Here is a 22,857-nt window from a genome sequence, read left to right as displayed (position 1 = left end):
CCAGTATTTATTGATCCCGTCTCTAAATGTGATTTACACATTTACACAATGGACAAAACAAATACCTTACGTAGCCTAAAGACGAATGTTATTGTTTAATTTTTATTGGAAACATGTTTTACCGTTAGCATTTGTGAGGCAAAAGAAGTTAGAATGAAAGATAAATTAATATTCATATAGCGTTCAAACAAGTTCTTGCGTGTTTGAAGGTTTCTATTGGATGATTTATGATAATGCAACTACGCTTTACTTCATAATTGGCGAACAAAACCCCCGAATTTTGTGCATCGAGGAACAGAAGCTTGTTTCAGTTTGTTTCACACCAGATGGAGGAGGAGGGGGAAGATACCACGAGAGCTTCTGTGCATGCATGACTGAGCTCTTCCAAACCACATATTTCACATAACATCGTACAGCATTTCACTCTGCATCAGCGTGACTGAAGATCGGTTACAGGTAAGGATTAAAACCTTATAACCTTTAAATATGGAGCTATTCACACTTGATTAGCAAGTTCAAAAGACATGCACTGAAAACAGTTAAGGGGAGTGGGGTAAGATGAGCCGTGTTTTTTACTTATGTGGTCCTGAAGAGAAAGGAAATTAGGCAGAGGCACACTGAAAGTACCTTTCAAACTTTCCTGTCATTTTAAATCATCAGAGGGTATTTAAGACAAAGGGTTCTGAAAATATGACTTCTTATTAAAAAAAAAATCCTGTGGCCCAAGTTAGTGGTAAGTTGACCTGAGTCAGTGGGTAAAATGAACCATCTGGGTAAAAACTGACCAAGTTGAAACGCTGGCCCACAACATTTGGCTCACTTTGCAATCTATAGCTCACCAATTTAATATCCAGTCTAAGACTTAGCTAAATGATTCGCATGGTTTAACACGTGACTAAACCACAAATATGCATCATAAATATATTTTGATCTGGATAAATTTGCTTTGATGTAACAGCCATTGCATGTGCTAATATCTTACTGTATCAAGCCAAAAACAGCTTTTAAAGTAAATGTGCGAATTCTACTTAGGAATGGGTAATGCCACATATTTTGTTTTCGATACGACACAAAGACTGTCGATACCGATGCGACACTAACTTATAAACTACGAAATTTATTAAATGATAAAACACTAAATGTAAAGAGCAAAATTCTTTAAAGCATTTTAACATTCAATATACCTTAATTGCAACTTTACATGGTTAAAATATGTTTAGTGGTAAGCATAGAAATCTACAAATACTATGATTTATATGAACATTACACAATAAAACGTGATCAATACGAACTTTTACCTTTCATTTTAAATAAATGTAATTGCACAACTTCTGTGCTACAATAGTTCGAGGCTGCCGTTCCCAAAAGCATCAATGGTTTCTAATGGCATTTTGGGAAATGCAGTCCTGTTTGAATGCACTTCAAGTGAGTCAACGCTCTCTGATTGATTCCTTCTGTGTTTTAAGTTGCAACATTTCTCTGTGTTCAGCTGAAAAGGAAAATAGTCCAATCCTACATAATTATTTGCTAACAGCACAGTAGTGTCCTGCATTAGCCAAAGTCATAACTGTTAAACCAGTCATATGTGAATAAATGTAAATATTCGCTAAAAACACCCTCAATAAAAGACGGTCAGTACCGTGGCATCGGCTTTTTTGAAAAGTATTTTTAATGATTGCGTCCGCTTCATCTCCCGCAGCTCAGTGATTTCAACACATAATAAGGGAAAAAATGCCTTACAAATAAAAACGATCATAAATAAATACGTAAATTAAGCGTATACTGTACGTAAACCTGCGGTTTGATATTCAGATTTCTTTGGGTAATAAATAGGCTACACTTGCAAAAAATAGGAATGTCGTTTTCCATTTTTTTTTTTTCGACTCTTAATTTTATTATTCTTTTAGCTCGGTTGAAAAAAAAAAATAGAAAAATTCACAGAAAAGCGCTTTTCCGTAAATCTCTTGTTCGTCTATAATGAATGTGAAAGATAAGCGCTCTTCGCGTCCTTTAAAAACAAACACGCGGACTGATCGAATACAAAAAACATTGTTTTGGGGTCAAACTCGATTTGTGAAAACGTTCTCAATCCCGATTTCTCACGTGTCAGTGTCTCTTTTTGCTCTGCTATCTTTTTCTTTTATCGAAATGTCACACGGTACTGTTCTAATCAATACAATTTTTCCTCATGTTTAACATTTTAACAGGGGGGTTTAACAATTTGAGACCTTCCACATTTTTATATTAACATTTAGTATATTTTGGCCCAAAAACTGAGCGCCCACATAGTGGCAGAAAACTGTAAATGCACCTGTTAGTTCACGAAGATGTCAATTTCTGATGTGGCTCGAAGTGAAAGGGGTTGCGGGACATGGTTTACCACTTGTTGAAAAAAATGACAGAAATAATCCACTCTGTAAAACCACCATCCCCTTTGGATTATAGGCCTAATAATGTTAATGTAAAACCTATCGAGCAAATTAAATGACAAAATTCTCTAGATATAATAATTTATAAGATAAAAGGTCTGTATTTATGAGCTGCGCGCTTGATCACGCATGCTGTCGACATTTTTTTTTTTGAGCAAAATAGATTTTTATTTTAAATTTCAAGCGCAACTTCTGAAGTTCTGATGTTCAATAGAACATGAATATGTGAGACAGCCGATGTTAAAGTAGCCTACTTTTATACAGCAGTTCAGTACATTTTAGACACATTTGGTCTTTTTTCCTGTTTTGCAAATTAAGTAGTGAAAATATATAATTTGGACAAGAACTTCTACCTTTTCCAAGTTGCTTGCCTAACACTGTTAGTTTCACATGAATATAAAAAGCTGATGTGCTTCTAAATGGGGGATGTTAACAACAACACACCCACACATTATTACAAGAGTTTTCATGATTTATCTCAATCATTCTGCATGGCCAGTTTACTCTCAGATCTCAGATGTTATTATCATTGTATTTAAGACAGATATCTCTTTGTTTGTCTGTCAGTGCTGTATGATGGAGAGCAGTGTGAATGTGACGTGTGCAGAGATTCAGATCACAGACGGGTTTGAGTTCAGAGTTCCTGCTGATAGATTCACTCTCCTCCATCAGTCTGACTGCGAACAGCTCTGGTTCTCACAGGTGAGAGTGTTTCTGTCCTCTCAAACTATACCATTATTCACAATTAAACTCATGATAATGCTTTATTTGATCAGGATGATCATCTGATAGCACTTCCATCAGATCCTCACAAACTGATTGATCCTGTGATTTCTGTCTCATCTGATCGTCTGGTTACGTCTCACTGTGTGGATCAACTTCGTCACGAGATCCACTGCAGTACTTCACGAGTAAATGATTTCTCTATCAGCATCAGATTCATCTGTTTCCATATTTAATCCATTAAAACTATTAATGCTGCTCTGATTTTTTTTTTTTTTTTTGGTCATCACAGTTCAGTCTGAGCACCTTTTTCAGAGGTGAGAGAATCACTTTAGTAAACTCAGTGTTGAACTGAATCTTCAAGGTAATGATGATGATTGTGAATGTGTTTTTCAGTGAGGAATCAAACTGCAGTGACTCCAAACTCAGGTGAGTTTCAGCTGATAAACCTCTGATCATTCACTAATAAAACACTAAACATCTCATTCACATTTGTCATCGTGTTTGCAAAAATCTCATGAATATAGTGACTCCAGATCTCCAGCACTCAGGTAAACCTCTGTGCTTCTGCTTTCTAATATTTCTCATTTTTATTGATCCGCTGTTTTCATCAGTTTATGTATTCAGTCAGTCTGTTGAATGTATTTCTCTCACATCTACAGATCAGCTGTGGTGGATTTCTGTCCTGGTCTTCATTGGTCTTCTAGTCTTGATCTGTTTCTTGCTGCGGAAAAGGATCTTCAGGTGAGTCAAGTCTGAACTCTAATACGACTCTACAGTCATTACATCTTATAGTTCACAAGAGCTGTTTTCAATCACATTTTCCTTCATTTTATCATCTTTAGCAGATTATTATATTAATTTGATCTCAACATTAAAATCTCTTTGAATAAACAGGCAATATGCAATAACAAGTGTCTGCTTTCAGGTGTTTTCAGAGGAAAGCACAGTTCATCCGTGAGCATGAGGATGATCCAGAAAACAGGTGAGTGAATCAAACTCATATATGAACTGATTTACTGAATCACATGAGCATTTAAGAGTTGAATCAGACGGATAATGATGTAAGATGTTGAATCAGTGTCTGCTGTTGTGTGAATGTGTGTGTTTCACAGGGATCTGGTGATGGTTAGATCCGATCATCCAAGAAAATTGGTTAAGTAAATCGACTCAGTGAGTCAGTTCAGTGAATTGACTCAGTGAATCAGTTAAGTGAATCGACTCAGTGAATCGACTCAGTGAATCAGTTCAGTGAATCAGTTTAATGAATTGACTTAGTGAATCAGTTCAGTGAATCGACTCAGTGAATCAGATCCGTGAATCGACTCAGTGAATTAGTTTAGTGAATCGACTCAGTGATCGACTCATTGAATAAGTTCGGTTTCTGGGCCATTATGTCTGTAGTTCTGTTTTTGACCACTGGATGGAGTGTGGGCTTTGAGTATATAGGTAGGCAAAGAGTATAGAGGAGTCAGGTGTGTAATAAGAAGGAAGCACAACAGTTTTTTTTTTTGTGTGAATGTCAATGAACTTAGTGAATCGGTTCAGTGAATCAGTGTAGTGAATTGACTCAGTGTGCACTTCAGTGTATCGACTCAGTGAATCAGTTCCGTGAATCGACTCAGTGAATTAGTTTAGTGAATCGACTCAGTGATCGACTCAGTGAATCAGTTCGGTTTCTGGGCCATTATGTCTGTAGTTCTGTTTTTGACCACTGGGTGGAGTGTGGGCTTTGAGTATATAGGTAGGCAAAGAGTATAGAGGAGTCAGGTGTGTAATAAGAAGGAAGCACAACAGTTTTTTTTTTTTTTTTTGTGAATGTCGATGAACTTAGTGAATCAGTTCAGTGAATCAGTGTAGTGAATTGACTCAGTGAATCAGTTCAGTGAATTGACTCAGTGTGCACTTCAGTGAATTGACTCAGTGAATCAGTTCCGTGAATCGACTCAGTGAATCAGTTTAATTAATCAACTCAGTTAATCAGTTCAGTGAATCGATTCAGTGAATCAGTGTAGTGAATTGACTCATTGAATCAGTTAAGTGAATTGACTCAGTGTGCAGTTCAGTGAATTGACTCAGTGAATCAGTTCAGTGAATTGACTTAGTGTGCAGTTCAGTGAATTGACTCAGTGAATCAGTTCAGTGAATTGACTCAGTGTGCAGTTCAGTGAATTGACTCAGTGAATTGACTCAGTGAATTGACTCAGTGTGCAGTTCAGTGAATTGACTCAGTGAATCAGTTCAGTGAATCGACTCAGTGAATCAGTTCCGTGAATCGACTCAGTGAATTAGTTTAATGAATCAACTCAGTTAATCAGTTCAGTGAATCGATTCAGTGAATCAGTGTAGTGAATTGACTCAGTGTGCAGGTCAGTGAATTGACTCAGTGAATCAGTTCAGTGAATTGACTTAGTGTGCAGTTCAGTGAATTGACTCAGTGAATCAGTTCAGTGAATTGACTCAGTGTGCAGTTCAGTGAATTGACTCAGTGAATCGACTCAGGGTGCAGTTCAGTGAATTGACTCAGTGAATCAGTTCAGTGAATTGACTCAGTGAATCGACTCAGTGTCCAGTTGCTGATCCCCATCTAGTGGTTTGAATCAACATCACGGCTCATTTCTAAAATCTGTTCAAACTGATTGAGCAGCACCTTGTTTTTCCTTCACATTGAAGCAGAAAGTGTATTTCCAGACCCTTCACCGTCTCTGTTCCTCTCTGTTGACCTCCAGACGATCTGCTGAGACTCTCATCACCTTCAGGAATCAGTTCAAGACTCTTTTTCTGAATGCACTTCACTCACCCACAGTCTTAAATCAAGCTTCTTACAAAAAGATATCTTCTGTTCTGTATTGCTGTAATCCTGACCACAATCATCTTTATCGCAGCGTTCAAATCCTGTCGGTTTTATGGTGAGATTCAATCAATAAACGTGGTGTTGATGTTCTTTAATGTGTGCTGACAGATCATTGCAGTGAAACCTTCAGAAATCAGTGTTTCAACCGCATGAAGACAACAAAGAAACTTCATTTACACATTCAATGAACATAAACTCAATAGTCAGCTAGAAAAAATCACTCTATAGAAGAGAGTTTTGATAAATATTTGCACTACCCTGCGAAAAACGCTTATCTTACTTATATTTTCGTCCTGTTTCCAGTCAAAATATCCAAAAATACTTAAATCAAGAAGGATTTTCTAGACGATTAAAACTATTGACTTGTTTTCAGCAAAACGAATCAAAACTAACGTGTTTTTGCTCAGAACAAGCAGAATAATCTGCCAATGGGGTAAGAAAAAAATACCTAATTTCATACTGAAAACAAGATTATTTTTCTAACTGCATTGGCAGATAATTTAGCTTGTTTCAAGCAAAAATGCAATTAATTTTGACTTTTTTTTTTAACATTTTGACTGGAAACTGTCAGGTTTTCCTAGCGTTTTCTCCCCCCTTGGACTATGTTTTGGTTTTTCCCATTGTCTCCCCCTGTTTCACTGCTTGTATTGGTTTTCCCCTTTTGCCCATATTTGGACTTCCCCCTTGTTTCCATCATTACTTACACCTGTCCTTATTAATTAGCCGCTCCTATTTAAGTCGTTTGTTTCCCCAGTTGCTTTGTCTTGTCTTAATGTTATGTCATGGTTGTTATTCCCTGGATTCCTGTTTTGTGTTATTAAATATTTGTTTGTTTTGTACTCCTGGCTTCCTCATGTTTCCCTCTGGCTCCTCACCCCCAGCAACTCGTGACAGAAACAAGACAAAATATATATATAAAAAAGCAGTGTATGTTGCGTATTCATTATATATCAGTCTGCGTTATTTCAAGTTTGTTTGGATGAATCCGTCATGAAAACAAGATTGATTAATGTGGGTGGGAAAATATTTTTCTTCCATTTATTAGTTTGTTCAGTAAACCACTGTTTAATTAAAAAAAGGCAATTTTATATATTGTTTGGTTCAGTTTTCACTTAAAAACGACAGTATGTCATGTTTGTGTGGCCTTCTCTGGATTTATATTTATACCCTGGAGTCTGGAGCACAAAACCAGTCTTAAGTTGCTGGGGTATATCTGGAGCAATAGCCAGAAATACATTGAATGGGTCAAAATTATTGAATTATCTTTTATGCAAAAAATCATTAGGATATTAAGTAAAGATCATGTTCCATGAAGATTTTTTTGTCAAATTCCTACTATAAATATATGTAAAAATGTATTTTTTGATTAGTAATATGCATTAAGAACTTAATTTACACAACTTTAAAGGTGATTTTCTCAGTATTTCGATTTTTTTTGCACCCTCAGATTCCAGATTTTCAAATAGATGCATCTCGGACAAATATTGTCAAATCATAACAAACCATACACCAATAGAAAGATTATTTATTGAGCTTTCATATGTTTTATACATATCAGTTTAGTAAAATTTTACCTTATGACTGGTTTTGTGGTCCTTTTCTATCTTAGATTTTTTTTGTCTTGTTTCCAGCCAAAATATCTAAAGATTCTTAAATCAAGACGGATTTTCTAGACAATTTTCTTGTTTTCAGAAAAAAAAAAAAAGTCAAAATTAAGTGAGTTTTTGCTTAGAACAAGTAAAATAATCTGCCAATGGGGTAAGCCAAAAAAAATCTTATTTCAAACAGACAAAACAAGATTATTTTTCTTACCCCACTGGCAGATTATTTTACTTGTTCTAAGCAAAAACGCACTTAATTTTGACCTTTTTAACTGAATACAAGACAACAATTTTTACTCGTCTAGAAAATCCTTCTTGATTTAAGAATTTTTAGATATTTTGGCTGGAAACAAGACAAAAAATCTAAGCTTGAAAAGCATGTTTTGCAGTGAGTGTTGACTCTGTGATGAACTTCTGGAGATTTGCTTCAGAAACTGATTAAACGTCTCCGGAATAAAGGCGCTGCTTTAATGAATGCTTTAATGTTGTTTATAAACGACAGATTGATGAGTTTTGAGCGAAGGCTTTAATTCAGTGAGATTACAGCACTTCTGAATTCTGGATTTGACTTTTTCGAGGTTAGAAATGGAAAACCCGCTAACCTCATAATACCTGTGTGCTATGAAAACCACTAAAACTGAAACTCTTTTTGACACAAAGGAATATCGAATACTAACAGCCTCTTATAAAGGCATGACAGGTCCGTGTATCATCTGATCATTCAGTTATTCCACTTAATCTGGCAAACGAAAAATAGGCAAAACAGGTTGATGTTTCATTTTTGGGTTTTTCTGCATGAGCCAAAACATGACAGCTGATTTCTTTTTTTTTCCGTTTTTCAGCTCGAAACCAAAATCCAATAAACAGGAAAACCACAACGAAATAATACGGCTAAATTACGTTTTTCTTTATTTTTAGCTTTGCGCATGCGCAATGAATAGCGGCGTAAAAGCCTGTCATCATTTGTGGTACACAATGTAAAGATATGTAGAAAATACACGTCATGCCAGCCGCACTTTTTTTTTTTTTTTTTTTTTTGCGTGTCTAATCGTGCTGGGAGCGGTCAAAATGTATGTACAAAATATAATTTATTTGAGAAACATTAAAATCATACTCTTTTTTGACTTGATGGAAAATAGCAATAAATAAATATTGTATATATATAGGTGCGATTTGCCAGGGGGATGGGGGCGATTTGCCGGGGGGATGATAATGTGATATCCTAATTATTAATAAATAAAAAAATCGCAAAAAAAAAAAAAAATCACAAAAAAAAAATCGTGAAATCCTGGAGAGACTGGTTAGTGTAATTTGTTGACAACGCGCATTATATACCCGTCTTTTTAGGTAAGAAAATGTTTTTAATACGACGGAAGCTGTATTATGTCATCACAATTTAATAAAAACATCCTAAGTTAGGCCTATTAATAGTAATGATTAATTTAAAACAACGAATACATTTTATAGAGAAGGCGAGCAAAGAATCAAAGGAGCTTTTTGGAAACTCCGAATCAGTAAACACTGCGTGATCCACTGTTTCGAAGCGCGCCAATCGGATCGAATCATTTGATTCAACTTCACGATTAGACGCGCAAAAAAGCGCGGCTGGCATGACGTGTATCTTCTACATATCTTTACATTATAGTGTACCACAAATTCTGATAGCTTTTCGGCCTGACAGTCCTTGGAGAGTTTCAAAATAATTTCTTAAGTCAATTTTGAAATGAGAAATACTGGGCTTAATTCCAGACCATTTACATTTGTGTATGTAAAACTTTCCCAATAATATAAGAAGAACTTTAACCATTTAAAAAAAAAACTGAACTCTTCCTCTTTGTTATGATTATTTTGTATATCCCCTTGTTTTTTCTTATTATTGTTAATTTTTTTCACATTTAATTTTTTTTTCTTCTAAAAATTAATCAGTGTTTATGATTGTAATACATTGTGAATTGAATGTTAATTGTTCAAGTAATGCAATAAAAAAAAAAAAATAGTGTACCACAAATGACGACAGGCTTTTACGCCGCTATTCATTGCGCATGCGCAAAGCGGTAAAACACAGCAAAAACTGAAAATAAAGAAAAACGTAATTTAGCCGTATTATTTAGTTTTGGTTTTCCTGTTTATTGTATTTTTTGGTTTCGAGCTGAAAAAACGGAAAAAAGAAATCAGCTGTCATGTTTCGGCTCATGCAGAAAACCCCCAAAATGAAACATCAACCTGTTTTGCCTATTTTTCGTTTGCCAGATTAAGTGGAATAACTGAATGATCAGAGGATACACGGACCACCATGACACATCTACTATCAGCGTGTTGTTGTGTTGATGTTCACCGACAGGAAGCGCTAGATCTGCGGTCAAACTGCCAATGATCTTCCGTTTGATTTTCCGCTTCTGCGCATGCGCGAGTCCTGAAACCGGATCAAAACCAGCTAAACTCATCAAAAACCTCCATCAATGTGGATCTGACTGCAGCATCATGTCTGGAAACTCTTTTCCAGGTGTGTAGACATCAGTACATCACTTTGTGTTTACGACATTCGCGTTTCTGTGCGTCAACATGCTGTTTGTTTACAACTGAACCGCTAAACTTTATTAGCTAACTTGTTTATGCTAACAGCAGCTCACGATTATCAAATAAATATGATCATAGAAATCATTCTGTCACACTAAAACATCCGGAACATTATACCTAGGTCTGTTATTTTGTTTTATGGGCTGTTAGACAGAAATAAATTATTGTATAAATATTAGTATATTTCGAAAGGAAAAACAAAAATAACCTGAATTTGCATATTATCAATCTGATTATGTCTGCTGTCAAATACGTAAACATTTGTATTTATTTAGTATTTGTTTATTTCAGTTTAGCAAGGAGCATTCTGTTTGATATAAGCCTGAAAAACACATGTGAACTGTAGTATATAGTGTATATTTTTGTGAAAATGAGTCATATATTGTTAACATATGAATAAAAATTACTTCTTAATTACTCATTTTAAGCCCATGTTCTGTCAAAGTGGCTTTTTACAGTTTTTTTTTTTGGCATGTTATCAATCTAATTCAGTTTATTATGTTGGTTATCAAATCATGTTTGTGATCAGTTCTGGGATAAGATTAATAAAGGTTACAACAATAAAGGTGACATTTTCAAGGTGACAAAATTATATAGGCCTATATATATATATATATATATATATATACACAGTGCTTTGCAAAAGTATTCATACCCCTTCTTTTTTTTCACGTTTTGTTGCAGCATTATGTTAAACTGCTTTAAATTAGATTAGATTTACACTCCATACACCACAATAATGATAAAGCACAACCCAGATTTGCTAATTTGACAAATTTAATAAAAGTAAAACACTGAAATAAGTACATTGCAAAAGTATTCAAACCCCTTCATTTTTTTCACATTTTGTTTTGTTGCAGCATTTTGTTAAACTGCTTTAAATTAGATTATCATTATTATGGAGTGTAAATCAAAAGCACAACCCAGATTTGCTAATTTGACAAATGTATTAAAAATAAATGGTGTATGGAGTGTAAATTGATGTGTGGGGAAAAACTAAATTAAAGCCGTTTAACATAATGCTGCAACACAACAGAATGTGAAACAAATGAAGGGGTGTGAATACTTTTGCAAGGCACTGTGTGTATACATATTTTGTCCGGTTTTCTGACAGAGCAACTTTTCGATAAAGATAACAAAATTTTAAGTTAATTTTTATAATTTAAATTTAATTTTATAAAGCACAAACTACATTGAATTTTGTATAGAGTATACATTTCTGTAAAAATAAGTGATATGTTATTAATATATTTAAATGTAATAAATCAAGTAATTTTTTATTTATAATTATACTATATCATATAACTATTTATATGATTTATTAATTATTTTTAAAATAAAAACGTACTATTTAAATTTGATACTAAATTTGAGCTTAATCCCCATTTTCAGTTTTTTGGGTGTTGTATTGTGTTTTTAATAGTCCTTTAAATGCAACTTTTCAATAAACGTAACAATATTTAAAGTTCCAAGACTGTTATATTACATTATTTGTCATGTTGAAATAAAGATTATGATTTTAATAAAGGTAACACAATTTTTTTCTTTCACGATCAATGCTTTATTAGACTGTTTTCCAAAGCTGCATTATTTATTAAACCCACTTTAAAATCATAATTTAGCATAATTGTTCATTCACAAACACTACGATTCAGTTACATTAATATATGCGATGCAGGTTTATTATATGTGTGTCGATTTTGTCATTTTAAAGGCTATTGTTCACTTATGTCTATATTTTTATTATCACCAAAAAGCCTGATTATAATTATAAGGCCCTATGAAATCTGTTCCATTTCCAAATTAATTTCTTTTTCAGTTTTAATTTTTCTATACTCCGTTTTAATGGTTAAATAAAAGTAAATGAATAAATCAAAAAGGCTGTGTAATTAGTTGAGTTTACAGTTTTATTTTTACCAAATTATTTTCCATTGCTTTACTGAATTCCACATTTAAATGTTTTTAAGTAAATTATTTATTTATTTATTTATTTTGTGGGAAATTAGTGATTAAAATGTATCGATTAATCAATAAATTATTCGATAGATTAATCAATATAATAATAGTGGCATTATATTTATATATAAATATAATAAAAAAAGAGTTTTGTTATTTACAGTTATATCAACTAATTATTATTTATTTATTTTTTTCAATTAAAACTAATATTTCAGTTTATTTGAGTTTTCGGTTTTGCTAGCAACGTGTTAGCAACTTGTTAATCATGCTAACAACATGTTAGTAACATGCTAATCGTGTTAGAAACATGCTAGTAGCTTGTTAATCATGCTAGCAATATGCTAGCAACATGCTAATCACGTTAGAAAACATGCTAGTAACTTGTTAATCATGCTAACAACATGCTAGTAACTTGTTAATCATGCTAACAACATGCTAGTAACTTGACAATCACGTTAGAAACATGCTAGCGACATGCTTATCATGCTAGAAACATGCTAGCATTTTGCTGATCATGTTAGAAACATGCTAGCAACTTGTTAATAATGCTAGAAAGATGATAGCAACTTGCTAATCATGCTAGAAACATGCTAACAACTTGCTAATCATTTTAACAACACGTTAGAAACATGCTAGCATTTTGCTGATCATGTTAGAAACATGCTAGTAACTTGCTAATCATACTAACAACACGTTAGAAACATGCTAGCATTTTGCTGATCATGTTAGAAACATGCTAGCAACTTGTTAATAATGCTAGAAAGATGATAGCAACTTGTTAATCATGCTAGAAACTAGTGTTGGGCGATATGCTCAATTTTCATATCGTCCTATCGTCAGCCTGTGAGATCGCCGATACACGATACTATCGTGCTAATTTATTTAATAATATGTAAATATGTCAATATGTAATAAATTCCTTATTTGTTTTGTAAGGGTAGTGCATGTGACTTGTGACACAGTTGTGCGTGTACAAAGGCTGACTGTAGTTCTGTCGGAGAGGCTACTTTCGGTTTCATTCTCTGTTATCTTCAGGAAGCGGTAAATGTGCGTGCATGAATGTAAATGTGTGTATCTTTCTTTACCCCTCATATTGCGATAATGTTACCACTGTGTGTCTGATCTTTGTCATCAGTTCATGTTGTAGTTCATTTCATATAGAATGTGGAGAAGCGATGCGAGTGTAATTCACGTGCATATGTTTAGCGCCATTTTATCGCATCGTAATTCCAGATAACGCATATAGATGTTACTGAGGTGAATGTTTCTATTTACAGACGGATTCTCTTGATCGTATTTAATTCAGCCTAAACCACTTTTTACTACCTCTGTTATCCTAATGACTGTCTAACCTTAAATCTACACTTAATCTATGTACACTTCATGATGAATAAATCTCTTACCCATTTTCACTGCACACATCTGTGGCGCGACGTGGCCACTCTATGCTTGTGTGTAGTTTCTGAGGCATCCTAGAACTGGCTCTCCGCGCTGCACCGCTAAAGTTAGGTGCCTTTTTGACGCATAATAATAATAATCGTCTTACTATCGTCAAAGGCATCCGCAACAGGCGATATCTCTGACTATCGTCGATACACGATACTATCGTCTATCGGCACAACCCTACTAGAAACATGCTATCAACTTGCTAATCATGTTAACAACACGTTAGAAACATGCTAGCATTTTGCTGATCATGTTAGAAACATGCTAGCGACATGCTAATCATGCTAGAAACATGCTAGCAATTTGCTAATCATGCTAGTATGTCTATCTAAATTTAAGGATTTAAAACTACTATAAACTTCAGTCAAACTTTTAAACTTTTCAAACTTCCTGGTCCGTCTTTCTCAATCCAACTTAAAGTCTTAACTAACATCTTTATCTAGTTATTTATAACATTGTATTAATTCTTTTTAAATAAAAAAAACTATTATTTCAGTTTAATTAAATTTTTGGTTTTGGTTTAATCCCCATTTCTTTTGTGTGTTGTATTGTGTTTTTAATAGTCTTTTAAAGCGCAACTTTTTAAATAAACGTAACAATATTTACTTGCTAATCATGTTAGCAATATGTTAAAAACATGTAAGTAACTTAATAATCATGCTAGAAACATGTTGATAACGTTAGCAACTTGCTAATCATGCTAGAAACATGCTAACAATGTGTTAATCGTGCTAGAAACATGTTGGTAACCTGTTAATAATGCTAGCAACTTGCTAAACATGTTAACAACACGTTAGAAACATGCTAACAACGTGTTAATCGTGCTAGAAACATGTTAGTAACCTGTTAATAATGCTAGCAACTTGCTAAACATGTTAGAAACATGCTAACAACGTGTTAATCGTGCTAGAAACATGTTAGTAACCTGTTAATAATGCTAGCAACTTGCTAAACATGTTAGAAACATGCTAACAACGTGTTAATCGTGCTAGAAACATGTTAGTAACCTGTTAATAATGCTAGCAACTTGCTAAACATGTTAACAACACGTTAGAAACATGCTAACAACGTGTTAATCGTGCTAGAAACATGTTAGTAACCTGTTAATAATGCTAGCAACTTGCTAAACATGTTAGAAACATGCTAACAACGTGTTAATCGTGCTAGAAACATGTTAGTAACCTGTTAATAATGCTAGCAACTTGCTAATCATGTTAACAACACGTTAGAAACATGCTAGCATTTTGCTGATCATGTTAGAAACATGCTAGCGACATGCTAATCATGTTAGAAACACGCTAGCAACTTGTTAATAATGCTAGAAACATGTTAATAACTCTAGCAACTTGTTAATCATGCTAGAAACATGCTAGCAACTTGTTAATAATGCTAGTAACCTGTTAATAATGCTAGCAATTTGCTAATCATGTTAACAACACGTTAGAAACATGCTAACAATGTGTTAATCGTGCTAGAAACATGCTAGTAACCTGTTAATAATGCTAGCAACTTGCTAATCATGTTAACAACACGTTAGAAACATGCTAGCATTTTGCTGATCATGTTAGAAACATGCTAGCGACATGCTAATCATGTTATAAACTTGCTAGTAACTTGCTAATCATGCTAGAAACATGTTAATAACGCTAGCAACTTGCTAATCATGCTAGAAACATGTTAGTAACTTGCTAATCATGCTAGCAACATGCTAGAAATTTGTTAATCATGCTACAAACATGGAAGTAACTTGTTAATCATGTTAGCAATATGTTAAAAAAATGTAAATAACTTGCTAATCATGCTAGAAACATGCTAACAACGTGTTAATCGTGCTAGAAACATGTTAGTAACCTGTTAATAATGCTAGCAACTTGCTAATCATGTTAACAACACGTTAGACACATGCTAGCATTTTGCTGATCATGTTAGAAACATGCTAGCGACATGCTAATCATGTTAGAAACATGCTAGTAACTTGCTAATCATGCTAGAAACATGTTAATAACGCTAGCAACTTGCTAATCATGCTAGAAACATGCTAACAACGTGTTAATCGTGCTAGAAACATGTTAGTAACTTGCTAATAATGCTAGCAACATGCTAGAAATTTGTTAATCATGCTACAAACATGGAAGTAACTTGTTAATCATGTTAGCATGTTAAAAAAATGTAAGTAACTTGCTAAACATGTTAGAAACATGCTAACAACGTGTTAAAAAAATGTAAGTAACTTGCTAAACATGCTAACAACGTGTTAATCATGCAAGAAACATGTTAGTAACCTGTTAATAATGCTAGCAACTTGCTAAACATGTTAACAACATGTTAGAAACATGCTAACAACGTGTTAATCGTGCTAGAAACATGTTAGTAGCCTGTTAATAATGCTAGCAATTTGTTAAACATGTTAGAAACATGCTAACAACGTGTTAATCGTGCAAGAAACATGTTAGTAACCTGTTAATAATGCTAGCAATTTGCTAAACATGTTAGAAACATGCTAACAACGTGTTAATCGTGCAAGAAACATGTTAGTAACCTGTTAATAATGCTAGCAACTTGCTAAACATGTTAACAACATGTTAGAAACATGCTAACAACATGTTAATCGTGCTAAAAACATGTTAGTAGCCTGTTAATAATGCTAGCAACTTGTTGTTAGCATGTTTCTAACATGTTTAGCATGTTAATCGTGCTAGAAACATGTTAGTAACCTGTTAATAATGCTAGCAATTTGTTAAACATGTTAGAAACATGCTAACAACGTGTTAATCGTGCAAGAAACATGTTAGTAACCTGTTAATAATGCTAGCAATTTGCTAAACATGTTAGAAACATGCTAACAACGTGTTAATCGTGCAAGAAACATGTTAGTAACCTGTTAATAATGCTAGCAATTTGCTAAACATGTTAGAAACATGCTAACAACGTGTTAATCGTGCAAGAAACATGTTAGTAACCTGTTAATAATGCTAGCAACTTGCTAAACATGTTAACAACATGTTAATCGTGCTAAAACATGTTAGTAGCCTGTTAATAATGCTAGCAACTTGTTAATCATGCTATAAATGTAACAATATTTAAATGCAACTTTTAACAAGGAGTTTAGAAAGTTCCCAGACTGTTATCTAGCATTCTTAGTCATGTTTGTCACGTCTGATTCTAGATCAGTCGAGTGGAGACGAGCTGTTTGTGGAGGAGGAGAGCGACAGAGCGGAGCTGAGACTCGTTCTGATTGGCCGCACGGGCTCAGGCAAGAGCGCCACAGGAAACACCATATTAGGACGGCGTCACTTCCTGTCTGCGCTGAGGGCGGGTTCGGTGACGCGTGTGTGCGAATGCGGCAGAACGGATTTGGCAACAAAGAGCGTCTTAGTCGTGGACATGCCGGGATTCGGCGACACCCGACTCGACGCGACTCACGTCAACGCAGAAATCGCTAAATGCATAGCGCTGACGGCTCCCGGGCCGCACGCCTTCCTGCTAGTGATCCCGCTAGGACGCTACACCTCGGATGAAGATCGCGTCCTCACGCAAATGCTGCAGGTGTTCGGTGAAGAGGCGCTCCGCCACACGGTGGTGCTGTTCACACGCGGAGACGAACTGGACGATTGCGGAATGGAGAGTTTCCTGGAATCGGCTCCGGAGCGACTCAAATCACTTCTGCGCGCCTGCGCCGGACGCTACTGCGTCTTCAACAACAGAGCGCCGGAAAATCGCGCACAGGTCAACGCACTGCTAACGATGGTAGATAGCATGGGCGGAGCCTGTTACACCAACAGCGTCTTCCTCAGCGCCGAACGCGCCATTCGAGACGAGCAGCGGCGGCGCGGCCACAGCAGACGACAATCCCTGAGATCCGCTCTCAGACGCTTCCGAACCGAAGCCGCGCTCTCGGGGAAAGTTCTGGAGCGCGTGAAAGCGCTAGTCGCGGCGGGAGCCACCGGAATGGCGGTAGGAGCCGTGTTCGGAGCCGCAGCTCCTTTAGCGGTCGTGGCGGGAGCCTCGGTGATGGGGCTAGCGGGAGCAGGAACCGCAGGAATAGTAGCAGCCGCGAGCGGAAAGAGCGCGTTGGCTCTGGGAGCGGCGACCGGCGGCGTTTTGGGAGGATCGGTGGGAGCGCTAGCGGCCGCAGAAGCCGCGGGAACAAGAGAAGCCGCTCTGGAAGCAATGCAGCAGGTGGGAATGATGGGAGCTGCGGTGGTGGGCGTGGCTGCGGGAGTAGGCGGAGCTGTAGGGGCGGGAGCAGCGTTGGGGGCGGTGCTAGAGGGCGGAGCCATAACTGCTGGTGAAACTGTTGCTGCGGCAGCATCGAATGCGGTGGTCAGTGCGGGTAACGCTGGCGTCGGGACAACCGCTCGCATTTTAAGCGTCGTCGGCGAGATCGGAAGAGCGGCGACGGGAATCGTTCTGGCTGGAGGACTGGTGATCAAAGTGGTGAAGGAGAAAGTTCGGTCCGCTTCGGAAAACGGCTACACTGAACGCAGCTCCTACGAGATCCACTGGAACAAGTGAGCGAAGCGGAGCGCACTGCTGACGTTTGCCAAATTATAAGCACTTGAGTGACTAACGCCTTTCATTTCATTCAGATTTATACGACACAAAGATTTTTTACTAGTTTTTACTCATTAATATAAACTTGCGCAGTCGCACTCAGACGCTCTGTTTAGGGTTCAAAAAGCATGCTGTTTACTGAACAAACGTTTAGTGCTCTTAAGGTTTAAGTAGTTGCTGATTGAGTTTCTCCGCTGAGGCTGGACTGGTTTGGACTGGTTTCATGAGATCAGATCTGTTCAAATAAACATTCAGCACATGTGTGAGATTCACTGAACTCTGTGTTTGTTTTCTGAAGCCGTTGAACAAAAATAAACACATGAATGGATCATCTCAGACTTGTTTTGATTTATGATGCAAGCACTACAGTCACAAACATCTGCTGTTATTTTATCATTTAAAACTAAGTATATTATGTCTAATGTGATGTTATAACACGATTTACAACTGCTATTGAACTACAACACTAACAGTTATTCAAACTGAAAGGTAAACAGATTTTATATTTAATACAATTCATCAATAAATATAATCATGTTGTTTTTTAGTAACTAGTTTTTAAAAAGTTTTGTTTCACGGCAACAAATTTGCATTTTTCCTGATAGATTTACTGTTATGTTGAAAGGACTATAAGTGACCCTGGACAACAAAACCAGTCATAAGGGTCGATTTTTTTGGGAACTGAGATCGTCTAGAAGCTGAATAAATAAGCTTTTCTATTGATGTATGGTTTGTTCTATGATCGAGATACAGCTATTTGAAAATCTGCAACCTGAGAGTGCAAAAAAAATGAAAATCACCTTCAAAGTTGTCCAAATTAAGTTCTTAGCAATGCATATTACTAATCAAAAATGAAGTTTACGCTTTACGGTAAGAAATGTACAGATTATTTTCATTAAACATGATCTTTACTCAACATCCTAATGATTTTGATCATTTTGACCCATGCAATATATTGTTGGCTATTGCTACAAACATACCTGTGTTACTTAAGACTGGTTTTGTGCTCCACAGTCACCTATTTAATATTATTTTGGGTTTTGAGACCCGACACAACAAAGAATATGAGTTATAGCATGAATTCCTTAAAAAAATAGGTAATCTATTAATGATATAACAATAAAAGGTAGCCTCCAAGTGTAAACATTCATGTCCTGTTGAAAGACTTTAAATGTTTGCATTACGTTATCAAAGTGACATTATGTTTTATGATTATTTGTCATATGATTAGGTATAGCATATTTAGTTTAATACAAAATGTCAATTGATAAGCTGTAAATGTGAATGTTAAAGCAGTCAAATGTGGTTAGAGGAGGCGAATGAACACGTTTGGATGAAGATGATGATGATGATGTAACTTCAACAACAAAGACGCTCTTCACTCATGTTTACATATTCATCCAACCGCAACCCGCTCATTAAATATTCATTAGCTGCCTCCATTCACTCAGAGCGGTCTGGGCGGGGTTTAATCCGAAGGGCGGCTCGAATGCAAATGAGCAAAGCGCCTCTGCTCATTGACGCACTATCAGGCCACGCTCAAGCGAGCGCTCTGATTGGTCGACAGCGCCCGATCTTACGACGGCCACCGCCGGGCGCGGGCCAATCAGAGCAGTGTTTGTGAATGACGTCAGTGCTAGAGCGCAAGATGGCCGCGTTCGGTCGGTAAAGAGCTCGAGCGACACCGGAACCGAGCGAACCGCCGCCTCACGGAGATCCAGTGGATGCTTTGAGAGATTCCGCGAGTAACGCGATAGAGACACGCGACATCCGCGTGAGGATGGACGCCACCGAGTTCATGGATAGTATGGACCCGAGCCTGTCCGAGCTGGGCGATGAGTTCACGCTGGGAGACATCGACGGTGAGCGATGATGAAGATGATGAAGATGATAAACAACACAGATAATATGCTGCCTGTGTGATTATCATACCGCAGGATGTCTATCTGTGTGTGTTTGTGTGGTTAGATCAGGGTTCTCATGTGTTACTGTCTACTGAAACTCATCACACATTAGTATTTGTTTATTATTAGCTCATCAATCATCCAGGAATCAGCTTTAGATGGGTTAGTTTAGTGTATTATGGTCACTTAGAGAAACTAGAGTAGGGTTAGGGATTGTCCTGATGACACACTTCTGTCTGCTAGCAGGAGCTGATGATGATGAATTCATCCTCGGTGTTAATTCATTATCACAGGAGTGTCAGATTGAACATCTCTGTCTGATCGGAAATGAAGGCATGTAGCCCAATAACACCAGTGCTGATATTATTATTATTATTATTAGTGATGTTGTTGTTATTAGTGCTGTTATTAGTCAACAGCACTAATAACAATAACAGTAGTTAGTTATATTAGTTATGTTGTTATCAATGCTGCTATTATTAGTGCTATTACTGTTGTTATTAGTGCTGTTATTATTATTATTAGTGCTATTATTATTATTATTATTATAAGTGCTATTATTGTTGTTATTAGTGCTGTTATTAGTGCTATTGTTGTTATTAGTGCTGTTATTATTATTATAAGTGCTATTATTGTTGTTATTAGTGCTGTTATTATTAATATTAGTGCTATTATTGGTGTTATTAGTGCTGTTATTAGTGCTATTATTGTTGTTATTAGTGCTGTTATTATTAATATTAGTGCTATTATTGTTGTTATTAGTGCTGTTATTATTAATATTAGTGCTATTATTGGTGTTATTAGTGCTGTTATTAGTGCTATTATTGTTGTTATTAGTGCTGTTATTATTATTATAAGTGCTATTATTGTTGTTATTAGTGCTGTTATTATTATTATTAGTGCTATTATTATTATTATTATTATAAGTGCTATTATTGTTGTTATTAGTGCTGTTATTAGTGCTATTGTTGTTATTAGTGCTGTTATTATTATTATAAGTGCTATTATTGTTGTTATTAGTGCTGTTATTATTAATATTAGTGCTATTATTGGTGTTATTAGTGCTGTTATTAGTGCTATTATTGTTGTTATTAGTGCTGTTATTATTAATATTAGTGCTATTATTGTTGTTATTAGTGCTGTTATTATTAATATTAGTGCTATTATTGGTGTTATTAGTGCTGTTATTAGTGCTATTATTGTTGTTATTAGTGCTGTTATTATTATTATAAGTGCTATTATTGTTGTTATTAGTGCTGTTATTATTAATATTAGTGCTATTATTGGTGTTATTAGTGCTGTTATTATTAATATTAGTGCTATTATTGTTGTTATTAGTGCTGTTATTATTATTATAAGTGCTATTATTGTTGTTATTAGTGCTGTTATTATTAATATTAGTGCTATTATTGGTGTTATTAGTGCTGTTATTAGTGCTATTATTGTTGTTATTAGTGCTGTTATTATTATTATAAGTGCTATTATTGTTGTTATTAGTGCTGTTATTATTAATATTAGTGCTATTATTGGTGTTATTAGTGCTGCTATTATTATTATTAGTGCTATTGTTGTTATTGGTGCTGTTATTATTATTATTAGTGCTATTATTTTTGTTATTAGTGCTATTATTGTTGTTATTAGTGCTGTTATTATTATTATCAGTGCTATTATTGTTGTTATTAGTGCTGTTATTATTAATATTAGTGCTATTATTGGTGTTATTAGTGCTGTTATTATTATTATTAGTGCTATTGTTGTTATTGGTGCAGTTATTAGTGTTATTAGTGCTGTTATTATTATTATTAGTGATATTATTGGTGTTATTAGTGCTGTTATTATTATTATTATTAGTGCTATTATTGATGTTAGTAGTGCTGTTATTGTTGTTATCAGTGCTGTTATTATTATTAGTGCTGTTATTGTTGTTATCAGTGATGTTATTATCAGAGCTATTGGTGTTATTACTGCTATTATTGTTGTTATTAGTGCTGTTATTATTATTATTAGTGCTGTTATTGTTGTTATTAGTGCTGTTATTATTATTATTAGTGCTGTTATTGTTGTTATTAGTGCTGTTATTATTATTATTGTTAGTGCTGTTATTGTTGTTATTGGTGCTGTTATTATTATTATTATTAGTGCTGTTGTTGTTGTTATTGGTGCTGTTATTTTTGTTATTAGTGTTTTAAGTGCTGTTGATGTGTGCTGTTGTTGGTATAATTGTTGTTAACAGTGCTGCTGTTATTTCAGTTATTAGTGTCATTTGTGCAGTTATTGGTGCTGTTATTTTGAGTCTAGAAGTGTTATCGGTGTTGTTTTTGGTGTCCTGTTGCTATTCTGTTACTGGTGTTAGTAGTGTTGTTATTGACAGAGGTGGACAGTCGTGAAGTATTTTTACTTAACTCGAAGTAACTGTAAAAAAAAGTGTTTTTCTTCAGAATTACTGCACTAGATTTCATAATTAAAAGTAGCTGTTCTTTAACCTTTAATACTTAAGAACATTTCAAATGTAGTACTTTCTTGTACTCAAGCAAATCTCTGAATTATTTTTACTTGAGTAAAAGAAAGTACCACATTTCAAAGCAGAGTTCAAATACTTCACTGCGGTCCGCCTCTGGTTATTGGTGCCAGTGTTGTTCCTATTAGTATAATTAGTGCTGTTATTGTGATTTTTAGTAGTGTTGTTTGTGCTGTTATTGGTTTTTCTGTTGTAATTCGTGTTGTTGTGAGCGGTACACGTGCTCAAACACACATGTGTCAGCTGTCAGATGATTCTCAGTCAGTCACAGAGGTCTCAGAAAAGATTTTCC

The 22,857-nt window shown here is 35.3% G+C and overlaps 3 protein-coding genes across 3 annotated transcripts in view; 2 read left to right on the top strand and 1 right to left on the bottom strand.

Moving 5' to 3' along the window:
* Window positions 1-22,857, bottom strand: part of LOC141343073 (uncharacterized) — a 509,078-nt gene that overhangs the window by 440,749 nt on the left and 45,472 nt on the right. The window contains exon 4 of the mRNA XM_073847672.1: window positions 2,067-2,084. Within this exon, the coding sequence (XP_073703773.1) occupies window positions 2,067-2,084 (18 nt within the window). The remainder of the gene's footprint in view (window positions 1-2,066; window positions 2,085-22,857) is intronic.
* On the top strand, window positions 9,978-18,472 carry LOC141341449 (uncharacterized). Its single transcript, XM_073846409.1, has 2 exons — window positions 9,978-10,110; window positions 16,756-18,472. Exons 1-2 carry the CDS (start codon window positions 9,978-9,980, stop codon window positions 18,102-18,104), a joined length of 1,482 nt encoding a protein of 493 aa, XP_073702510.1. The 3' UTR covers window positions 18,105-18,472.
* srebf2 (sterol regulatory element binding transcription factor 2) overlaps window positions 19,778-22,857 on the top strand; it is a 31,815-nt gene continuing 28,735 nt past the window's right edge. Inside the window, exon 1 of the mRNA XM_073835302.1 lies at window positions 19,778-20,005. Coding sequence (XP_073691403.1) covers window positions 19,924-20,005 — 82 coding nt within the window. The 5' untranslated portion in view covers window positions 19,778-19,923. The remainder of the gene's footprint in view (window positions 20,006-22,857) is intronic.

This window comes from Garra rufa, chromosome 1, assembly GCF_049309525.1.
Source record: "Garra rufa chromosome 1, GarRuf1.0, whole genome shotgun sequence".
Lineage (NCBI taxonomy): Eukaryota > Metazoa > Chordata > Actinopteri > Cypriniformes > Cyprinidae > Garra > Garra rufa.
Note: the sequence above shows the minus strand (reverse complement) of the source record. Positions and strands in the feature narration are given on the sequence as shown.

Bases quoted from the DNA above. Each gene is read 5' to 3' on its own strand.
- LOC141341449 (XM_073846409.1), top strand. From the start codon at position 9,978: ATGATCTTCCGTTTGATTTTCCGCTTCTGCGCATGCGCGAGTCCTGAA. The intron at 10,111-16,755 runs GTGTGTAGACAT...GTCTGATTCTAG, and splicing joins GTCTGGAAACTCTTTTCCAG to ATCAGTCGAGTGGAGACGAG.